This window comes from Nesoenas mayeri (genome assembly GCF_963082525.1).
Source record: "Nesoenas mayeri genome assembly, chromosome: 21".
NCBI classification, from domain to species: domain Eukaryota; kingdom Metazoa; phylum Chordata; class Aves; order Columbiformes; family Columbidae; genus Nesoenas; species Nesoenas mayeri.
In genome coordinates this window covers 5,215,978-5,236,084 of record NC_137571.1, presented here as the reverse complement: position 1 = coordinate 5,236,084, position 20,107 = coordinate 5,215,978, and the positions used below count along the sequence as shown (strand labels likewise).

The 20,107-nt window shown below is 46.9% G+C and overlaps 1 protein-coding gene across 1 annotated transcript; it reads left to right on the top strand.

Moving 5' to 3' along the window:
- Nucleotides 1–781: 781 nt before the first annotated feature.
- On the top strand, nt 782–14,391 carry CLSPN (claspin; the record flags this gene model as incomplete). The annotated part of the gene is made up of 25 exons (XM_080357806.1): nt 782–805; nt 1,551–1,680; nt 2,220–2,683; nt 2,930–3,097; nt 3,440–3,529; nt 3,705–3,777; nt 3,871–3,979; nt 4,587–5,134; nt 5,800–5,991; nt 7,198–7,382; nt 7,706–7,908; nt 8,833–8,897; nt 9,269–9,474; nt 9,946–10,106; nt 10,203–10,429; nt 10,621–10,735; nt 11,112–11,193; nt 11,488–11,582; nt 11,995–12,159; nt 12,244–12,365; nt 12,580–12,707; nt 12,973–13,072; nt 13,212–13,294; nt 13,494–13,655; nt 13,864–14,391. 25 exons carry the CDS (start codon nt 782–784, stop codon nt 13,975–13,977), a joined length of 4,011 nt encoding a protein of 1,336 aa, XP_080213932.1. The 3' UTR covers nt 13,978–14,391.
- Nucleotides 14,392–20,107: the final 5,716 nt, after the last annotated feature.

The following is a 20,107-nucleotide window of genomic DNA, read 5'->3' as shown; positions in this document are numbered from 1 at the left end:
ACAGCTCTGGAGAAGCCTCTTGAGTGTCAGGGTTGAGCTCAACCCACCACCCTTTCTGCTCTTTGGTGATGTTGAAGCCCAAGACCCGCAGGCTTGGTGGTGTCATGTGGTGGCAGCACTTTACACGGAGCAGACAGAGAAATGAGTTGAGGCGTGACGCTCAGACTCATCCGTACTCACCGGTCTGGATCACAACAGGAAAGCTTTTGTACTCCCACTAGCAAGATTCACAGGAGCAGCGCCAGGTGCAGTGTTGGCTCACCCAGGCTCTGGGGACAGGCCCAGGCTGCCCTCACAACTGAGGTGCCTTGTAGGCCACAGTCTGAGCTCTGAGGTACCACCATACTTGAGGGATCTGTGCCCACAGATCCTCAAGGCACCCACGCAGCCTGGTGCCACACCGGGAGGGCTGCGCACACCCACTGACACCCACCCGGCCCGCGGGGCCATGGACGGGCTGAACGCTCTGGACCTTCCCGCTCCAGGACCTTCCCGCCCGCAGCAGCACCGCCACCCCAACCACACGAGGGCGCTCCTACAGCGCGGCCTTATAAGGCGTGCTGAGTGGCCTTGAAGCGCGAGTCATGATTGGGCCAGGCGGAGAGGGCGGGGCTAGGCGGAAAAATAGCCCAATAGAGGAGAGAGGCGGGGCTTCCGAGGCAGTTCTGCGCAGCCATTGGCTGTTTGCGGGGCTGGGAGTGGCTGCGGCAGCGCGCGAAGACTTGAAGCGGTTTCCTACGCGGTTGTCTGGCGGGAGTGCGGGGTTGTGTCGGCTGGGGCCATGGCGGCAGCGGCCCTCGCTGAGGTGAGTCCTGTCGCTCCGCTCTGCGTAGCCGGCTGGTGGCGGCGGCGGCGGTGGTGGCAGCGGCAGGTCGCGGCCTTCCTGCGGCCTTGGAGCTCCTCAGGCCGTGGTGTGGCGGAGGGTCGGGAAGGGTAGCGAGGAGCAGCGGGCAGGGTAGTGGCAGCGGCGGCGGTAACGGCACCTCCCCAGCCGCCCCTGAGGCCGGGCGGTACCGCGGCGCCACCGGCCTCGCTCCATACCGACTACACTTCCCAGCACGCCCGGCGGCCGCTCTTCCGCCTTTTGCCCGCGGTGCATGCTGGGAGGGCTGTCAGCGGCCAATCCCCGTGCGCGCGGTGCATGCTGGAGGGCGCGGGCGCGGTGCACGCCGGGAAGGTCCCCGGTTTAATTGATTAGGCAGATGCAGATGTGAGAGAATAATAGAATTATAGGTTTCTCATTATCCTTTTAATTCTAATGGGTTTGAATGATAATCACTGGAGATCAGCCCGTGCACTGATTGTTCTGCATGCAAACTCACCTTTAAATACTAATAAAGTTTTTATTTTTATGTCATTATGTCATTTATGTCATTATGTCATCTCACTTTATATAAATACCAGTTAATTCTTAAACTATAATGACAATGTGTGTGTATAAATCATGTCTGAGCGGCTACCCGAGCTTCTGGAGTGAAGCCAGACGCTAGAAGTCGTTACCACATAAACAACACTTATCACAGTGAGGAATATTTGATTTTGCTTTGTAGCTTCCATTAGAAGATTTGAATTCAGGGGCACAGAAAAGCCCCGACAGCGACTCGGACAGCGGGCAGGGCAGCTGCCAAACGGCCTCTCCGGGACACGGCGCCCTGGGGACAGCGGCGCTGGAGGACAGAGGTCGGTGCCGTCCCCATGGGCTGTGCTGGGTGCTGCCCTGAGCAGTGTGTTTCTTGTTTGTAAACACCGTTTTACATTGCTTGGCCTGTGTGAATCCAAACTGCCTTTCTTGTTGTTGAGAACACGGGTAGACATTTGTAAATCGCTGACACGTGGTGGAGGGGTTGAGGTACAAAAAGGAAAAAGTGGGATGTGAGCGTCTTAATGGCTTATTCCCTTTCTTTTTATGATTCACTTATGTACATATTTAGTTACTTACTGTGGATGTTTTTATTGTTCTAAGGCAAGTCACTAGTCTATTGGTAAAGGATTTTCTGGTTTGCCTTTTTTTTTAAGGGTTAAAACCCTATAACACCCATTTGAGTCAATTATATACTGCGCTGCAGGGAGAGCTGGGCTTGGAAAACGACTTGAAGCTAATTTGCTATAGATGATGACATCTGTAAAATTCAATAGATTTGTATCTTTACCTTTGTTAATTAACTTGTGGAAATTTCCTCTCTGTTGCACGCATGATTTCTTTTAATATATTTTGACAGATTCGGAGGAGGAGATTTTTGTACGTAAAAAAGCAAAAAGCAAGAAGGTCTTTCAAGACAGTGAGAGCGAAGATGGAGAGGATGGTGGCTCTTTTGTGCAGAACGATGTGCTGGGTGGAGACAATGAAAATGAGGAGGAAAAAGAGAATGTTACCACTCAGAGGGACAAGAAATCTCATCGGATTCACCAAGGTCTGCTAGATAGTGATGACAGTGATGCCGGTGACCAATTGCAGGTTGAAAGCCTTGAAACAAGCCGAAAGTCTGGCTTGCTGGAGAATGAGCCACAAGAGGAGAGACCCCTAAAACCTGGGAAAAAGTACAGAAAACATAAACAACATAAAGAGGATTTTGAAGAAGAGACAGCAAAAAAAGCAGTTGGAAAATCTAGAAGGAGAAAGGAGAAGGAGAGAAGAATTGAGTCCCTTAAAGAGCTGAAAAAGGAAAAGAAGCCACGAGCAGAGGTATATATTTTGGCAGCAAATCTCAGGTGTTTTCTCCACCAAGTTAAATTTATTGCTGCATTTGGTTGTCCTGCTTCAGTGCTTCGGCACTCCTGGTGCCTGCGTTCCTGTAGCAGGTGTGGAACCCAGGTGGAAATTGGGTTCCTTGGGGTTTGTTGCGTGCACAAACGTTTTTGATTGGTGTTGCAGCTGCATTAAAGATGGCATCTGGAATGAATCACACAAATACTTTATTCTTATGGCAAGCAGGTAGATGGTGGCGAGACGTATCCCTTTAATGACAGCGGATGTCTTCTTGATGACAAAGAGCTTTTTGATAATGGCTTAGAAGAGGAAAATGATTCCCCCCCAGAGGATGAAGAGTCGATAGAATCAATACGAGAGGCAGTGAAACACAAAATAAAGAAATATAAGGTAACGTTTGATAGTGATGCAAACTTATCGGTGATTAGTGGGAAGTATTGTACCTGAGCATGTTGTGCTTCTACTGCTGTGACAGAAGAGAGAATATTCCTCTGCTCTTTGTTCTTAAGGATGCTGTGATGTTGTCTGGAAAGTTGTAAAGATAATGCTACAGTAGAAGCTTTGAAAATCTACCATAAGTGTTATATGGGATTTGTGTTGTTTTAGGAGAATATCTGCTGGTTTTGCTGACCAGTGATGATGTGTACACTTATTTTTTACCTTTGCTTTGTTTGCCCTTGGTAGTGTCTGTGTATCTAGACAAATAAATGAATCTCTTTTCATGCACTGTAGAACAAAGAATGGTTTTCTGAGGGAGAAGGCTACAAACATGTATTTGATGATGAGAATGAGGAACCTGTATTAAAAGAACCAAAAAGGAAGGTGAAGTATTCTTCTTTTTTAAGCTCTGTTGTTTGTTGTAGCGACTCAAATGTTTTTTGTTAATCTGGCTGCTTTATTCTGACTCCTTTCTGTTTAAAAGGGAAAAATAATCTGTTTAGAAAGTATAGAGTCCTGTATTTTGTTTTCTAACTTCACAACCCTTTCTTTCCTTAAGGAGCGGAAAGCAGCAAGATTAAGTAAAGAAGCCATTAAGCAATTACATAGTGAGACCCAACGACTTATTAGAGGTAAAACTTAAATTCCTTGTATAAAATACAAGTAAAATAAATAAATGCCTCGGGTGACATTTTAATTTTTCTTTCACCTCGTTTCTCTGATAGAATCATCTGTGTCTCTCCCATATCACGTGCCTGAGACCAAAAGCATTCATGACTTCTACAAGCGAAGACCTCGACCGATATGTCAAGGAAATGCAATGGCCTTGCTGAAGTAAGGACTTAAACCTTCCGCATGTCCTTTTCATAAATTTTAAGGATACCCCCGCTTTGCTTTTGAAGATAAACAGGCTTTTGCGTGCTGCAGGCGTTGTATGATGTCCACACCTGTGCTATGTGCAGTCACATCCCACTTCTGGTTTCGTTTTAGCTGTTTTGCCTGGGAAGTTTTATTAGGAAACTTTCTTTGGCTCCTTTAATTCTGTGAACACCTGGAGCGTGTTGCTGTTAACATGAGGCAGTGCTGCTCTCCAGATGAAGCAACGTGCTCACGCAAAGTTATTTAATGTGGTTTAGACTGGGCTATTGGACTTGGGCTATTTCTTCTTTTGTGTGATGCATAGTGAAATAATTCAGCTACTGTTGTCACAAAATCTCTCAGGAATTTTATACTGTGATAATGTAACTAGGACAAACTCTACACTGCTCCACGCTTCATCTTCCTTATCTCCTCAAAATGAAGTTTTCGAGACTTATTCACCTCTTCCTACACATTCATGACAATAACTAGAAAATTATTTACTTCTCTCCGGGTTTGTTCTCAACCTCTTCTCCCCTCCCACAACAGGCACAGCTGATGCATTTCTTTCTGCCTTCATTAGGTCCACTAAATACCAGCTCTCCCTAGATGAGGAATCTGCAGACACTAAGAACATGGGCACGGATTGCAAAGATGGGCAAGCAGAAGGCAATCAACCAGCAGCTAATGAACCAGAAAGGAGCCTTGGTGGAGATGTTGAACCTGCTGCGAACGAGCCTCTTGCTGATGTGAGGAAGAACTTGGCAGAAAACTGTGCGGAAAAGCGCGGGGAGGACAGTGATGATTCTCACACCGCGGGGACTGGTAATAGCGCAGAACAGCAGCAGCGCCCTGACTTCCCAAGCGCTGATTGCAGTGAACAAAAAGAGAATGAAATTCCTCCAGCCTCTGGAGGAGATGCCCTTGAGCAAAGAGATGAAACGGCGCCAGACTCAGATGGTGAAAAAAGCCGTCGGCAAGTGGGGGCTGGAGCGGTGGCACAGCCTGAAAAAGCGAGGAAATCCAAGCTGGAGAAACTCCGTGAACTGGGAATAGACCTGTCCGTCAAGCCAAGGATCTGCTCTGGTGATGAATCCTTCATTAACCTCGACGAATCTGAATCAAATAAAGGTATCGCTTTTCTTGTTGTCACCCTGTCAGGGCTGTCCGAGTAAGCAGAGTTCACCTGACTTGGACTGGGAAGTCTCTGAGAGACGTTTGGGTGACAGAACAGTCAGGTGCGTTCTCTTACTCACACAGATTCTTTGCGTAATGTTGATATCCATTTCCTTTCAGCCGATGTTATAAAGGAAATTGAGTCCTTAATAATTGAAAGCTTGAAGGAATGCGGTGTTAACTATTAAATGATGAAGATACATGTCTGACTTGTTACTCCCCTGTGTTCAGGAGACTGAGCTCTGCTGAGAAATAGTGTTTTTGTCAGCTGGCAGTCTGGCTTTAGGTGTGTATGTTAACAGAGACTGAGAGGTGCTGGGTGGCTGGAAGGCCAGACTAGAAGTGATTCGAAGTCTTGTGCATAAATCATAGTGGTAAAGTAATTGAATATTAGCTAGTATCAATTAAGAACAAGTTATAGCAAAAATACTCAGTAATAGTTTATTCGTTTATTAGTCAAATAGAATGGTTTTGCAAATATTTTAATATTAGAGTTTAACTTCCTTTGACAAAAAATTCTCAAGACCTACTCTTGATGAAACTCTAACACTCAATGCTTTTAAATGCTATCAAATTAATCTAATTTGCATTTTGAAATGTAATTCATATGTATTTTAAAGAATTAGAAGCCTTGAAAGAACGTTTCTTGAAGCACAGTCTTCAAACAGCAAAAGCCAAAGCTGAAAGGACCATAAACATGCCCATTATTCGTAAGGAGATGACGTCCGAAGGCAAAGAGGAGCTGAGAGCCGACGTGGTGCCCGCGGTGTTGGCTGCGGAGACCTTGGGCGACACTGGCCCCTCCAAGCCAGGTGGGTGCAGCAGGAGAAATAGCGACGGAAGAGGAGAGTTTCTAGATCATGGAAGGACGGGCTGGCCACTTGGGGGGAATATCAGGCTGTTGTCAGAGGGTGTAGGGAGGCAACCAGGAAAGCTGAGGCCTCCTTAGAATTAAACCTGGCGAAAGGGGTCAAGGACAACAGGAAGAGCTTTTTCCAACACGTGGCAGGTAAAACTAACAGCAGAGGCAATGTAGGCCACTGATGAACGAGGTGGGTGCCCTGGTGACAGAAGATACAGAGAAGGCAGTTACTGAACGCCTTCTTTGTCTCCATCTGCTCTGCTGGAGTCTGTCCTGAGGATCCCGTACCGCTGAGGCCCCAGAGGAAGGCAGGACAATGGGAGAGTTTGCCTGGGTTGATGAGGACTGGGTTAGGGAGCAGTTGGGCAGTCTGGACATCCATAAATCCATGAGTCTGGATGGGATGCACCCGCGGGTGCTGAGGGAGCTGGCTGAGGTCATTGCTGGACCACTCTCCATCATCTTTGCCAAGTCTTGGGAAACAGGAGAGGTGCCTGAGGACTGGAGGAAAGCAAATGTCACTCCAGTCTTCAAAAAGGGCAAGAAGGAGGACCTGGGGAACTCTAGACCAGTCAGCCTCACCTCCATCTCTGAGAAACTGATGGAACGACTTCTCCTTGGTGCCACCTCAAGGCATATCAGGGATAAGAGGGTCATTGGGGCAGTCAACGTGGCTTCACCAAGGGGAAGTCGTGCTTGACCAACCTCATTGACTTTTATGAGGACGTAACAAGATGGATGGATGATGGCAGAGCGGTGGACGTGATCCACCTTGACTTGAGTGAGGCATTTGACACAGTCTCCCACAGCATCCTCACAGCTAAACTGAGGGAATGCGGGCTGGATGAGCGGGTAGTGAGGTGGACTGCGAACTGGCTGGAGGGAAAACAGACCTTGCTTGCATTCCGAGCACTGCATGGGTAGGTAATGAGGCATCTTGATAATTCATGAGGCTCTGCACTCTCTCTAAATCAAGCTCTTGGAAACCAACTGCAGCTCTCACAGCTGGCAGATCAACTCAAAAAATATTGGAAACAAGTAACTTTTTAATTCCCTTTTAATGTGCGTGGTTACACTGGGTTGGATGCTTGAAGGCAATGAAGTGAAGGGTTCACTGTGGTTCGTCTCAGATATTCATGTGCTCATTTTTGGCCAGGTGAGAAGCTGCAGACGCTGAAGGCGAAACTCCAGGAGGCCATGAAGCTGCGCAGGACTGAAGAACGGCAGAAGCGGCAAGCGCTGTTTAAGCTGGATAACGAGGAGATGTTGGAGGAAGAAGAAGAGGAGGAGGAGGAAGAGATGACGGATGAGTCGGAGGAAGAGGAAGAAGGTGATAATGAGGTCTGTATGCAACATTTTTACATCATCTAGCCAGCTTCTCAATTCTGTGGCCTCTCCCCAGTGAAATTAGGCTTTTGTACACTAATAATATTAGGAAAATTGCCAAGAATTCTTCCTAGAAGCTAAAAAATTGCTACAGTTAGCACGTTTGAGTTTCAAGCACCTATGTCAGTTGCTTCAAAGTGGAATAGGTATGTGTAAGAGCAGTGAATGTCGTTCAGTTTCACCCTCCATATATTAAAACATTTTCTTGAAGTATGCAAGGAATTTGATGGATCAAAGCAATAATCACCATATCTGCTGTGTTTGGGAATGCTTTTTAGAATGTGGAATCTCTTCTTGACGAAGCAGAGGAAGATAACGAAGATATAGAAGAGAAACAAGTTGAAGACGGTGATAAAGAAACTGACAAAGAATCAATTGATGGAGACAAGCTGGAGAAATCAAGGCACTGTGATTCTGTTCCCAAACCACCATCAGCAGAATCTACATTGATGCTTTTTAAGGACAGCTCCTCAAAAATGGGGTAAATACACCAAATTTTGAAAACAGTGCCTGAGCAATTTCAAATTTTATCAGTACTTGTAGGTGTTTTGACTTAAAGTACTTTTTGTAAGTATTTTCTGTCTTGTTCCAGTAGTTATATGTGCATTCATATATATTTCCTTTAAAAAACTTGACGCAGTGTGCCCTTGTGGCCAGGAAGCCAATGGTACCTGGGGTGGGTTAGAAGGGGGTGGTCAGTAGGTCAGAGAGGTTCTCCTGCCCCTCTGCTCTGCCCTGGGGAGACCACACCTGGAATCTTGTGTCCAGTTGTGGCCCCTCAGTTCCAGCAGAACAGGGAACTGCTGGAGAGAGTCCAGCGCAGCCACCAAGATGCTGCAGGGAGTGGAGCATCTCCCGTGTGAGGAAAGGCTGAGGGAGCTGGGGCTCTGGAGCTGGACAAGAGGACACTGAGGGGGGACTCATTCATGGGGATCAAGATGGAAAGGGGCAGTGTCAGGAGGATGCAGCCAGGCTCTTCTGGGTGACAACCAGGGACAGGACAAGGGGTAATGGGTGCAAACTGGAACACAGGAGGTTCCAGTGAAAGATGAGAAGCAACTTGTTGGGGGTGAGGGTGTCAGAGCCTGGCCCAGGCTGCCCAGGGGGGTTGTGGAGTCTCCTTCTGTGCAGACATTCCAACCCGCCTGGACACCTTCCTGTGTAACCTCATCTGGGTGTTCCTGCTCCAGGGGGGGATTGCACTGGATGAGCTTTGCAGGGCCCTACAACCCCTGACATTTTGGGATTCTGTGACTGTAAATATTTAGTGGTATCGTCTATTTCTTAATCAAACTGTACTAGATGTATTTTTGTATGTTACCTTGTTTTTTGCAGTTAGGTTTGACAGAAAATAGCAATTCATCTTGTATACGTTAGCAAATACATTTTATGTCATTAATTGCAGATATTCTCTTCCTGATGAGAAACTTGAAATGGAAGAAACTGGAGACAAAGGACCTACCAAGTTAGGTAAAGTAGAACCATTATTGTAGCTATTATTTCTGTCTGGGTTTGGTATTCAATACTTTTGGTATTTCATTGTCTGTGTAGCTGTACAGGATGGCTATAGAAGTTTAGACTGAAAGAAATGGGAGGGCTTGAAAAAACTAGAGGAAAACAAAGTTCAAAATGATACTGGAAAAAATATAGGAATGGTCAGAAATCAAGACAAAATTCAGTACAAAAGTGCAATATGCCTCTGTGAAGAATGAAATCTGACCTGAGCACAGAATATTGAATTCTTAGCAAGGTGTTGGTGTTGCAAGACAGTATCCTGAGGTTTTACTGGATCACTACAAGAGAAGTTATGCACTCTATTTCAATATTTATGTTCTTCTCAGAGGACGATGACTCGTTTTCTCTGCCAACGCTGGCGAAAGACAACAGCCATAACAGCAGCTTTGAGCTGATCGGCTCCATGATTCCGTCCTATCAACCCTGTAACAAACAGATGTCACGCGGAGGGAACTTTTTATCTGCAGCAGGAGGTTTCAGGTCACCTTCCCCGGGTTTTTTCAAAACAAGCTTTATCAGCTCTGCTTCCAAGGTAAAGTTCTCAGTCCTACTCCCATCTCATACTAACAATTGTGTTAATAGCAGTAATGAATAAGTGTATTTTGTCCTGACTGTCACAAAAGATAATACCAGAGACAGCATCTAGCCAAGTGCTTGTATGTAAGATTTCAGAAAAGCCAACTGTCCCTGGAGTTTCAAATGTCTCCACATTGGAATGGATAAAAATGACATGATAAAAACTTACGTTACAGAAAAGATGCTGTCATCTGGTTTTGATATCTAAAATATGTGCACTGTAAATATTTTTTGAAGCCTAGCTATGTGGGCTACACAATGTCTGATGTCAGTGAACTCCTGTGATTTATCAAAGCAGTGGGGGCACACTTGATACTTGCATCATGTTAATCCTTTAAAATAGCTTAAACGTTTTATCCTGTTCTTCCTTTTGGCTGCTAGGATTGCAAAATGAATAACCTGTATATTTTTGCATTGCTTTGGCTAGAGCTCAGGAAAGGCGTCTGAGCCCTCTCTTCCCATAGAAGATTCCCAGGACCTGTATAACGCCTCTCCTGAGCCCAAGAGTTTATTTCCAGGGGCTGAGGAGTCACAGTTTCAATTTTCTCTAGAAGATGACACTCAGAGCCAGCTGCTTGACGCAGATGGGTGAGTAATAGGTGTAAAGGATGATGGTTTGTGCCCTTTAACAAAAATAGGACATACAGATCAGCAAGCTTTTTCTAACTACAGATATTCTTTCAGGTTCTTGAACGTTGGACAGCACAGGAATAAATACCAGTCCTCAAAGCACCAGCTGACTCTGGCCAGTATGGATGAGAACGCGATGGATGCCAACATGGATGAACTGCTGGACTTGTGTTCTGGGAAGTTCAGCAGCCAAGCTGAACACGCGCCGAGCACCAGCACCAACAAAAAGCAGAATATGGAAGAGTTGCTCAATCTTTGCTCAGGAAAATTCACGTCTCAGAGTAGGTCCTGAATTCTGTTGTCAGCTTTGCTGCTTGCTTGAGTTATAAGCTTTACACTAAGGAACCAATTAGTTCTGGGCACTAATGCAGAACACAGAACTTCTGAGACCTCTTAACACTTGGTTGCCCATGTGGGAGCGTGCTGACTGTCATTTCTATCTCCTAAATTGCCATCTTACTGCTTTTTGTAGCAGGTTCTCCAACGTGGGCATCTTCAGTGTCTTCCAAGGCAGAAAAAGACAGTGACATAGAAGATCCAATGGCAGAAGCTCTGGCACTTTGTTCAGGCTCCTTTCCCACAGACAAGTTAGTATTCTTCCAAAAATTTACAGAAGCTTATAGTGGCAGTTGTTTTGTTTCACTCTTAATGGGTTGTCTTCTTCAATACCAGTTCAAAGTGCTGTAAGCAAAACCGTTTTGGGGGTGAAGGGAGATGAATATTGCAAATTGCTCAGTGATCACTCTAAATGAGCAGCATGTACTGTTTCCCACAGCTACTGTGAAGGGAAATTCTTTGTCTTTCACTAATAGTGAAAGAAACGTTGAAGAACTCCCATCAAACTGAGAAAAGATTGTCAGAATGTAGGACTTTGGGGTTCTGTTCTGGGCTCTTGCCAAACTACAGGAACAATAACCAGGTGGAAGTTGGATGCTTGCGTTTTTTCATTCACTTTTCCCATAGGGAAGAGGAAGATGAGGAGGAGCAAGAAGAATTTGGTGATTTTCGTCTTGTAACAGATGACAACGCCTTTGACAGTGACGAGGTATGAACTGATGGAGTGAGGCAACTGCTGCAGCCTTCTGACTATGAGAACTCTCTTTATTAGGTTTTTCATTATAAGTATTGTGATTTCCAGAACAAGTTACTGAAACATTTCGAAGAGCAATGTTTGTGTCATTTAAAGTGCCCACTTAACATTATAATAAATTGGATAAGGCATTGAAAATCCTCTGAAATACCTGTGGTGTTTTAGTCTGTGCTTATTGATTAAAGAACAGAAGAAACTGTCCCTACAAAGCAATGCGCTCTCAGAAATCTCTTAATTTCTCTTTGATAGGATGAAAAAAGTGGAGACAGTGATCCTGCAGAAGCAGAAATTAGTGATGAAGAAGAAGAGCTGCTGAGACCCAGATGGGGCTCGAAGAAAAAACTGTAAGTACATATTTTTTTGTATCTTGATTGCCAGACAGAATAGAATATTAACAGCACTAGAAATTTAGTCTGTTATTATTCCCTCCCCAGCATTAGTAGCTAATGCTTGTACAGCGTTGGCTCTGGTGGTTGTTGTTTTGCTTTCGTGCTGTTGGGTTGCATGAATTTAACTACTTTGCTGGGCTATAGAGGGTTTCTGTTATAATTTCCATTGTAGGTGGAAATCAAAAGGCCGGGATGACAGCAACGCAATGGTTTTTTGACCCAAATTAGTCTTTTCCAAAATTAAAAATGAATCATCACTTCTTATGTGGGATAGATGTTAATTTTACATCAAAAGAGAAATCTTGCTTTCAGAAGGTCTGGGTGATTATTGGTCTACCAAAGCAAACTCTTTAACATTCTTCTATAGAAAACTGCAGGATTTCATGGAAGATGAAGCAGAGCTGTCGGGGAGCGACGTGGGAAGCGAGGATGAATATGATGGCGAAGATCTGAACGAATACGAAGAAGAGGTGATTGATGAGGAGCTCCCTAATGAAGCGGAATTAGAAAATCAAATACAGAAATTCCACATGTGAGTGGCAGTATTAGTGTGTGTTATTGCGTGTGAAGCTCTGGGCTCTAAGCCAGCCTAACCTGCTCTCTCCCGCGCTGGCAGGAAAGCGATGCTGGATGACGACAAGCGCCAGTTGCGCTTGTACCAGGAGAGGTACCTGCTGGATGGGGACCTGCACAGCGACGGCCCTGGCAGGACGAGGAGATTCCGATGGAAAAACATAGGTACCTTTCTGATTCCTGCTTAATAGATGGGGTGAAATATTGACAAGGAAGAACGTGCGTATGAAACAGCACTCAGTCATCCTCCAGAAGGAAACAGAGTTTCAGACATAAATTGGGGGGTGGGATGTGTTTTTGATTTTTCTTTGTTTACTAGTCTGTATTTTATGCCTCTTTTAAAACCGATACCTAATTATTTCTCTCTTTCTTTGTCTAGATTATGATTCACAGGTTGACTTGTTTCAGAGAGATTCAGATAATGATGATGAAAATGAACAGTTTGACGAGACAGAAGTGAAATGGAGGAAGGAGCGCTTTGAACGAGAGCAGTGGCTTCGTGAGCAGGTATTCATTAGCTTCAGGAAAGGCGTCTTGCTCAGTCTCGTTGCTAGATGTGAAATTGTTAGTTCCCCAAGTTAAAATCTGGAAAAAAATACCATTTATAAATGTCTTTGTGAATTCTGCTCCTTCTCTTCTACAAGTTTTGTCCAGAGAGAGGAGCTAATTCAGAAGGGAGAGGAAATGACTCTGTCTACTTAAAATACCGAACGGAATGTTCCTTCTTAATATGAATTCTTCAATTTTACAACGTGCCTTCTCTCTGCTACAGAAGGAGAAAAATAAAGAGGAGGAGGAGGAGGAAATTGGTGAAGACAGCCAATTCATGAAACTAGCAAAAAAAGTGACTGCCAAATCCCTGCAGAAGAAAGGTAAGCTCACTTTTTATCCAAGTGGCAATCAAGAGAAAGCAAGCGTGGCCACTCAGTTCTAAGCTCTTCAGTTCTATATGAAATTTGTGGTATTTGCAATGAACTTCAGAGGCTGACGCGTTCCGCTTTGTGTCTGCAGCCAGCCCGGCAGCCGTGGTACAGGACACAGCGCTCCTACCCCGCAGCCCGTTTGAGACGTTCAGACCCACCAGCGACGTCCAGGTCAGGAATGGGGCTGAAAAATGGTATTTCCAAACTGTGTCTGTGCGGTCAACTGACCCCAGATTACAGCCGTTTCTGCTTTGTGTGGTGGCAAGTAACATTTTAGTAGGGAGGAGCTTTTCTGTTAGGAGTAACATACTAATAAAGAGCTGTCTTGTTCGTGTGAGTGGTTTAACGACAGCATTTCATTGTTCTTCAGGTCAAAAATGGGTCTCTGTTGAACAGACCTACGGCTGTCCTTCAGAAACTGGCAGCAATGTCGGATCTGAATCCAAACGCACCTCGAAATTCAAGGAATTTTGTCTTCCACACTCTTTCCCCAGAAAAGAGTGAAGAGGCAAAGGAGAAATCAAAACTTCAGGTAAAGATTTGTGTGGAATGTGCTGCTGACGTGTAGATTATTTCAACGTACAGGCACTAAGCACTGCCAAGTAGTTAAGAGCATTGCTGCTTGAAATATTTTCTGTGATTGCCTCGTGTGTGCTCTTGCACCAAATAATTCTCTGATAACTCAGAGTTTAAGCTTTGTGGAGGTTTTGTGAATTCTAATGTACCCCACTCCCCCACAGGCGAAGAAAAGAGGTCCTGCTGCAGCAATAACATCTGTGGCCAAGCGGCCCAGGGTGGAGAGCACAGAGGAAACAAGTCAAAGCCGAAGCATATTCCAGTACCTGGAGAGCTGAACATCCCTGGTTAGGGCCGGAGGTTCTATCTCGTGTCTTTGCCAGTTGCTGTTTGTGTTGCAAATCTGCCGGTGATCATCAGGAAGGCGAACAAATCGCTGCACATTCTGCTGCTGCTTCTTTCACAGGTTCCAGGAATCTCTGGGCAATGATCTTGTTTATTCCCCTTTGGTTTTTTCTCAGTGCTTTGCGACAAAGGTGAGCACAAAATCCACACTTGGTTCGGAACGAAACGCTAACCTGGTCTTTCCCAGGCATTAAGGAAACTCGCACTACGGAACTCTGTCCTCCCAGCATCTCGCGTGTTTCGGTGGTGCTGGTTCCACCTGGAAACACCATTTGTGTGCTGCAGAAACACCGCAGGTAGCTCAAAGGTATTTCTGCAGCTTTGGAGAAGGCAGCAGCGTTAGTGGTGCCAGGACATGCTGTTTACACGTGCAGTGCGAAGGTAGCGCTGCTTTCCTTCCCGTGTCTCTCTTTCTCTAAGGTTAAAGCATTTATTAGCTTGACATTCTGAGAAGCTCTAATTTATATTTGAAATGTATGCTTTTGAAAAAGGTCCAAGTCTTTCATGAGGCAACACGATAAGGCTTTCTTTCCGTGTTTTTTATTATTGTTCATATTCTTATGCATCCAGATGAATGTCGGTGTGTGGAGAGGGAAGAATGTGAATAACAGATGTGGGAGAGGAAGTGGAGATGTGTCGGGATTTTTTGTTTGCTTGGATTGGGGGAGTTGTTTGCTTCGTTCCCCCCAACTAAAGACTTAAATCATCTATTCCGTTGTTTCAAGCTGTGCCCATCCAGGAGAACCCATCCATTTGTGAGCAGTAGCAAGAGGCCTCTAGAATGCAGAAATTAAATAGTAAGGAGCCATCGCTCACAACTAAATAGTGTGAAAGAAACTTAAGACAGAATATATGACATTTCTGATTGCACGTTGAATGTGTTAGAGAACGAGTACCAGCAGAACAGGCCGGCTCTGTGATACTAAACCTCTTTCTGGGACTTGAGGTCACCTATTTAAACTGTCAGCTCTGTCAGAGAACTATCCTAAACTGTACATTTTGTAACATCATCCGCATACACCTGGTGTGCCACGTGTAAAATATTTTACTGTATATTATGTTTATAAAGAGTTATGGTACTAGCTGGAGTGCAATTTTACAATAAAACGTTTTTAATTTTGGAGGCAGTTGGTATTCATTTCAATCTGTGTGTGTGTGTTGGTTGGGTTTGTTCTTTTTTTTCAGCACAGATTTACTGGGCAAAAACATTCGAAGCTGCAAAATCTCAGCGTCTTCTCAGTTTTGTGAGTAGTGGCTGCCACTAGAGAGCAGCAAGAGAACGCTCTTCCTCCAGCAAAAGGGCCAGGAAGGAGGATTAAACCTTGAACTCCCCTCTTGAATCCAGAGGAAATTGGTACAGTTTTCAGTGTTCTTTAGTGTTGCAAAGGATTAAATTGATATAGACCTCTAATTGCTATATTTTTGCATGTGAAGGCTTGAAGAGCACACTGACCTCAGCATCTGCGAGCCACAACCACGGCGTTTGTTTCGCTTTCCCTTTAGAATTTTTCCCTTCAAAATGTATTTCGCTTGTTCCAGAGCCAAGTGCACAAAACTATTGTTGGCCCTGAAGAGCTTATACATTGAAATACTTCAGAGTGGGAAGATTTCGCGCTGCTGTTGTCCAGAGTAAATGTTTCTGCTGTTAGAGCCTTGCAGGAGCTCAGGGTTTGCTGAATATTACTGGTAAGTGCGGTGCTGCACCCCAGAAATGCCCCGCTGGGCTTTGGGGTGACCCCCCCTGCTCACTGAGCCCCTCTGCATCCCCCGGGGCTCCTCCCACCTCCTGTCTGGCACATTAACTCGGTTTTGCCTTCTCATTTTCACCTATTGATTCCGCTCGCCCCTCCTGGCACTGAGATGATGCTGCTGTGCTAGCGGGGAGAAAAATCCCCCCCTGGGTTGCTGCTGGAGGGGTCTGGTGGGGGGATTGACCCCGGGAGGTGACAGAGAGAGGGGACAGGGTGGGAATGGGGGTCCTGGGCTGGAGGACGAGCTCCTTCCCTCCCTGCTGCTCCCCGCTCCTCACATCCTGGGTGCACTCCCAGCAGATCCGGCTGGTGATGTTCAGTTTTGGCTTTGCCTGAGGCACAAAAACAGCAGCAGCTTGAGGTTTCATCCCCGTTGGGCAGCTGTAAAACTGCCCCTCTCCCTGCCTCAGTTTCCCCAACCTGCTCAAGGGACAGGGAGAATAAAAGCTGATCCTCGGCTGCACCGTGGAGCCTCGGTGAGAGGAGCTCTGTGGTGTTAACTGCTGAGGGTGCAGACAAAATGAGCTCATAGGAACATAAATGACAGTGAAGAAATTAAAGAAGAACTTGGCAGCGGAGTCAGGAAGGGCCCTGGGTGCGTGTTAAAGGTTGGCATTGCAGACACGTTCAGAACCGGAGCTTCCACCACCACGCGCCTCCTCGGGGGCTCAAGGTACTCACTGAATTATGTTCTCTTTTCCTTTTTGCCAAGAGACTAAAAGGGAGCGAGGAGTAAAAAAAAAAAAACCACAAACAACTATTTGTTTGTCTTGTCTAATTTAATTTATGTTATTCATCAAATAGACAGGTTATTTGGGAAACCAGATGGATCCAGGCTAAAATCATCTGTATTTCCAGCGTGTGGGAAGCTCTGTCCGAGCGGCCACACGAGGAGAAGCGTGTGGTGTGTTTGGTGTGCGATGCTCACGAGGCTGCGCCTCGGCTGTCCTGGAACCTCCATCGGTCATCCCAGACCCCATATGAGTGTTAAAGGACAAAAAGCCCCCCGGGCACCCGGGTAAGTGCCTGGGTCATGATTCTTTACCCTCCTCATTAGCTAGGGTGGCATTTCTAGGGTTTGGGCGCATGGAAATAATCCCACAGCGCAGGTGATGTTTGCAACACCTGCTTCTTTTCCTTTGGGTTCTGCGTTATTACAGAAGGAAATGAAGAAGATGGAGCAGCAGAAACAGGCAGGAATGGCCCCAGCCTAACTGAAATAGAGTAGGTAACCCAAAAAATACAGAAATACTATATGAGAATATAGGAAAATGAAAACGAGAGCTCACTATTATTAACAGGTGAGCACTTTCCTCACTGAGAAGCAACAATCAACAGCAGAGAGAATAAAAAAGCCTTATAGGACTGACGGTGCAAAGGCTGGGTTTATTAGGTGACCCGTAGAGCACGAGTCTCATTCTGTATTTACTAGTCATTAATATTAATTATAACATTGCACGTGCTCCGCGTGGACAGATGTTCAGTCCTTGGGGGTTATTATTTTCTCTTGTAGCATCCCGAAGCCAAATTTATGGCCAACTCCAGCAACGCTTCTCCAGGCAGCAGAGACCTAAACCAGCTGTAATTAAAGAAAACACCACGAAAGGTTGCGCCGCAGAGGGGAGGGGCGAGAAGCAAATCTTACAGCTTTGCAAGAGGTTCATTTTATTTTCATCTAATTCTTTTCCCCTGCTCCTCAAGGCTGTTCTCATGCAACACGCTCTGTGCTGCTTCCCTTACAGTGATTGTTAATGTTTGACGATGTTCGTGGTGCCGCAGGATCAGCACATGAGAGGTGAGTTCCCTTTGGAGGGCGAGACGTGCGTGTGTTCGCGTGTGTCCTCGCACCCACCCAGCATCCTCGATGCCACGTTTTCCCTGATCTTTTGCAATTAAACACCAGATTAGAGAAAAAATAAAAGGATTTTCCTTTCTCCATCTTCCTCCCCAGCCCAGCGAGCCTGGATGTGGCAGTTGTGGGGCGGCTCACCGAGTGTGTGCGATCTTTGGAGAGGAGATAACGTGAGCCCCGAAGTTTGATAATGGCTCCTAAGGTGCTGCTGCAAACAGCCCCCAGCCCAACCTGTTGCCCCGTCCCCTTCTGCTGGGACGGGAAAAGGCAAGAAAGGAAAGATTAGATGGGGTCCACGCTGTTGGCAAAGCCCCCATCAGACCCAGCGTCACCAGGAGCCGCATCCTGCGGGGGGAAGAGCGTCAGTCCCAACATCTGCCAGGCCGTTATTTGTCTCTTGTTCCCATTCCTGCTCTGCCTCCCCCTCTCCTTTTATCCCTCCAGCTGCACAGGCCTAAAAATAAGGCTGGAGCCGGACTCAATCTGCTTGTCCCCAGCCCTTCGTGATCCCAGGTGTGTAGATGGTACCTGCTGGTGTCCAGGGGTCCCCATGGGTCCCTGTGCTCAACCCCGAGCATCTCCTGGGCATGGAGCAGGACGAGCATCACTTTGGCACTTCCCCACGTCCCCCCGCCGCTTCCCCAAGTCGCTATGAATAAATCATTGTTTTATAAAAGAGAAGCAGCTGCTTTTTTTCTTCTTCTCTTTCTTTTTGATGCTCCATCCATCCCCACGCGAGCCCTTTGGCACATGCTCGAACGCGGGAAGCCCCATTGAGGCCCCCGGAGCGCAGCAATTGATACACAGAGCTCCCCAAATCCTATTCAGGGGCCGCTTTTCTGCACGAGCAGCCTCTAACCAGCTCATTCACTGCTCTTTTTGTGCCGGGGTTAAGTGGTTAAGTGTGTGTGCAGCCCATAAAAGGCCTTTACTCCATGAAAAGCTATATTTACATTGTAATCACCAAAGAACTGTTTAGGCAGTCAATAGCGGGGATGGAGAGGGGCGGCGGGGGCTCGGCGGCGTGTCCCCCCGCTCTCCCGCTGAGCCCCCCGCAGCAGCACATTTGTGGGATTACGTGTCCCCGCGCCAGCTGCCGGGGGGCCGCGGAGCCAACGCTCTTTGTCTGGGGCTGGGGACAGCACAGGGACCCAGCGTCCTGCATCCCGGTGGCCCTGGGATGGCACCCTGGGGTCCCACCGGTCCCTGGGCTGATCCCACACATCGGGATAGGAGCCCCTATCCCACCACTGACCACCCTGTGCAAAGGGGCTGAGCCCCCGCTACCCCCTCATTAACAAACCTCCCCTCGTTATCAGCCAGGGCCTTCCCCATACCCCTGTGTGTGAAGTGCAAGCTAAAATTATATCACTTTAACAAGATTAATTGAGCACAGCGAAGAATGGCGAAAGCTAAATGAATTCACCGAGAGCCAGGCGAGGGCTTCCCTTTCCACCAGGAGCAATTTCCACGTAATCAATTAGATGATGTTCCAACTGATATCCCTGGTGGGGAACGCGCCTGTTCTCCCCACACGGGTGTGAATATTCATCACGGCTGCACCTTAAGAGTAAATACAGTAGAAATCCCCCCCAAATTCCCCTGCAAACACCCACAGGGTTTGCACAGGAGGGACCAGCACTGGGGTGGCCAGTGGGGATGGGATGGGAATGGGATTGGATGAGGATATGGATGGGGATGGGATTGGATGGGGATACGGATGGGAATGGAATGGGATGGGGATGGGGATAGGGATGGGAATGGAATTGGATGGGGATAAGGATGGGGATAGGGATGGAATGGAATTGGATGGGGATATGGGTGGAAATGGGATGGGAATGGAATGGAGACGGGGACAGAGGTGGGATGGGAATGGGATGGGAATGGAGGTGGGAATCAAGGTGGGATGGGGATGGAGATGAGAATGGGGTGGGATGGGATGGAATGGGAATAGGATGGGAATGGGTGGGATGGAATGGGATGGGGATACGGATGGGATAGGAGATGGGAATGGAGACAGGAATGGGGTGGGATGGGATGGAATGGGAATAGGATGGGAATGGGTGGGGTGGGAATGAGGTGGGATGGAAGGGGAATGGGGTGGGAATGGGTGGGGTGGGAATGAGGTGGGATGGAAGGGGAATGGGGTGGGAATGGGGATGCTGCTGCTGCTGGCCATGTGGCAGATCCCTGTTGGGATCAGTTGCGAACTGCGCTGATCATGCTGCAAACCACACAGGGCAAGGTGGCCACAGCCCGTGGGACACTGTCACCAATCCCTGGGGAGCTGCTGGGGACGCGTGTACACCAGCACCAGCCGGTGGCCCTGCATTGCTGAGCCGCTCGCATCACCGCGAGGTTTGGTTTTCCCTCTGCTTTGGCTCCTGCCCGGATTTATCAAAGGCTCCGGAGCAGCCAGTGCCCTTCCTCCCCCGGCCACGCACATTGTTCAAATTAGTG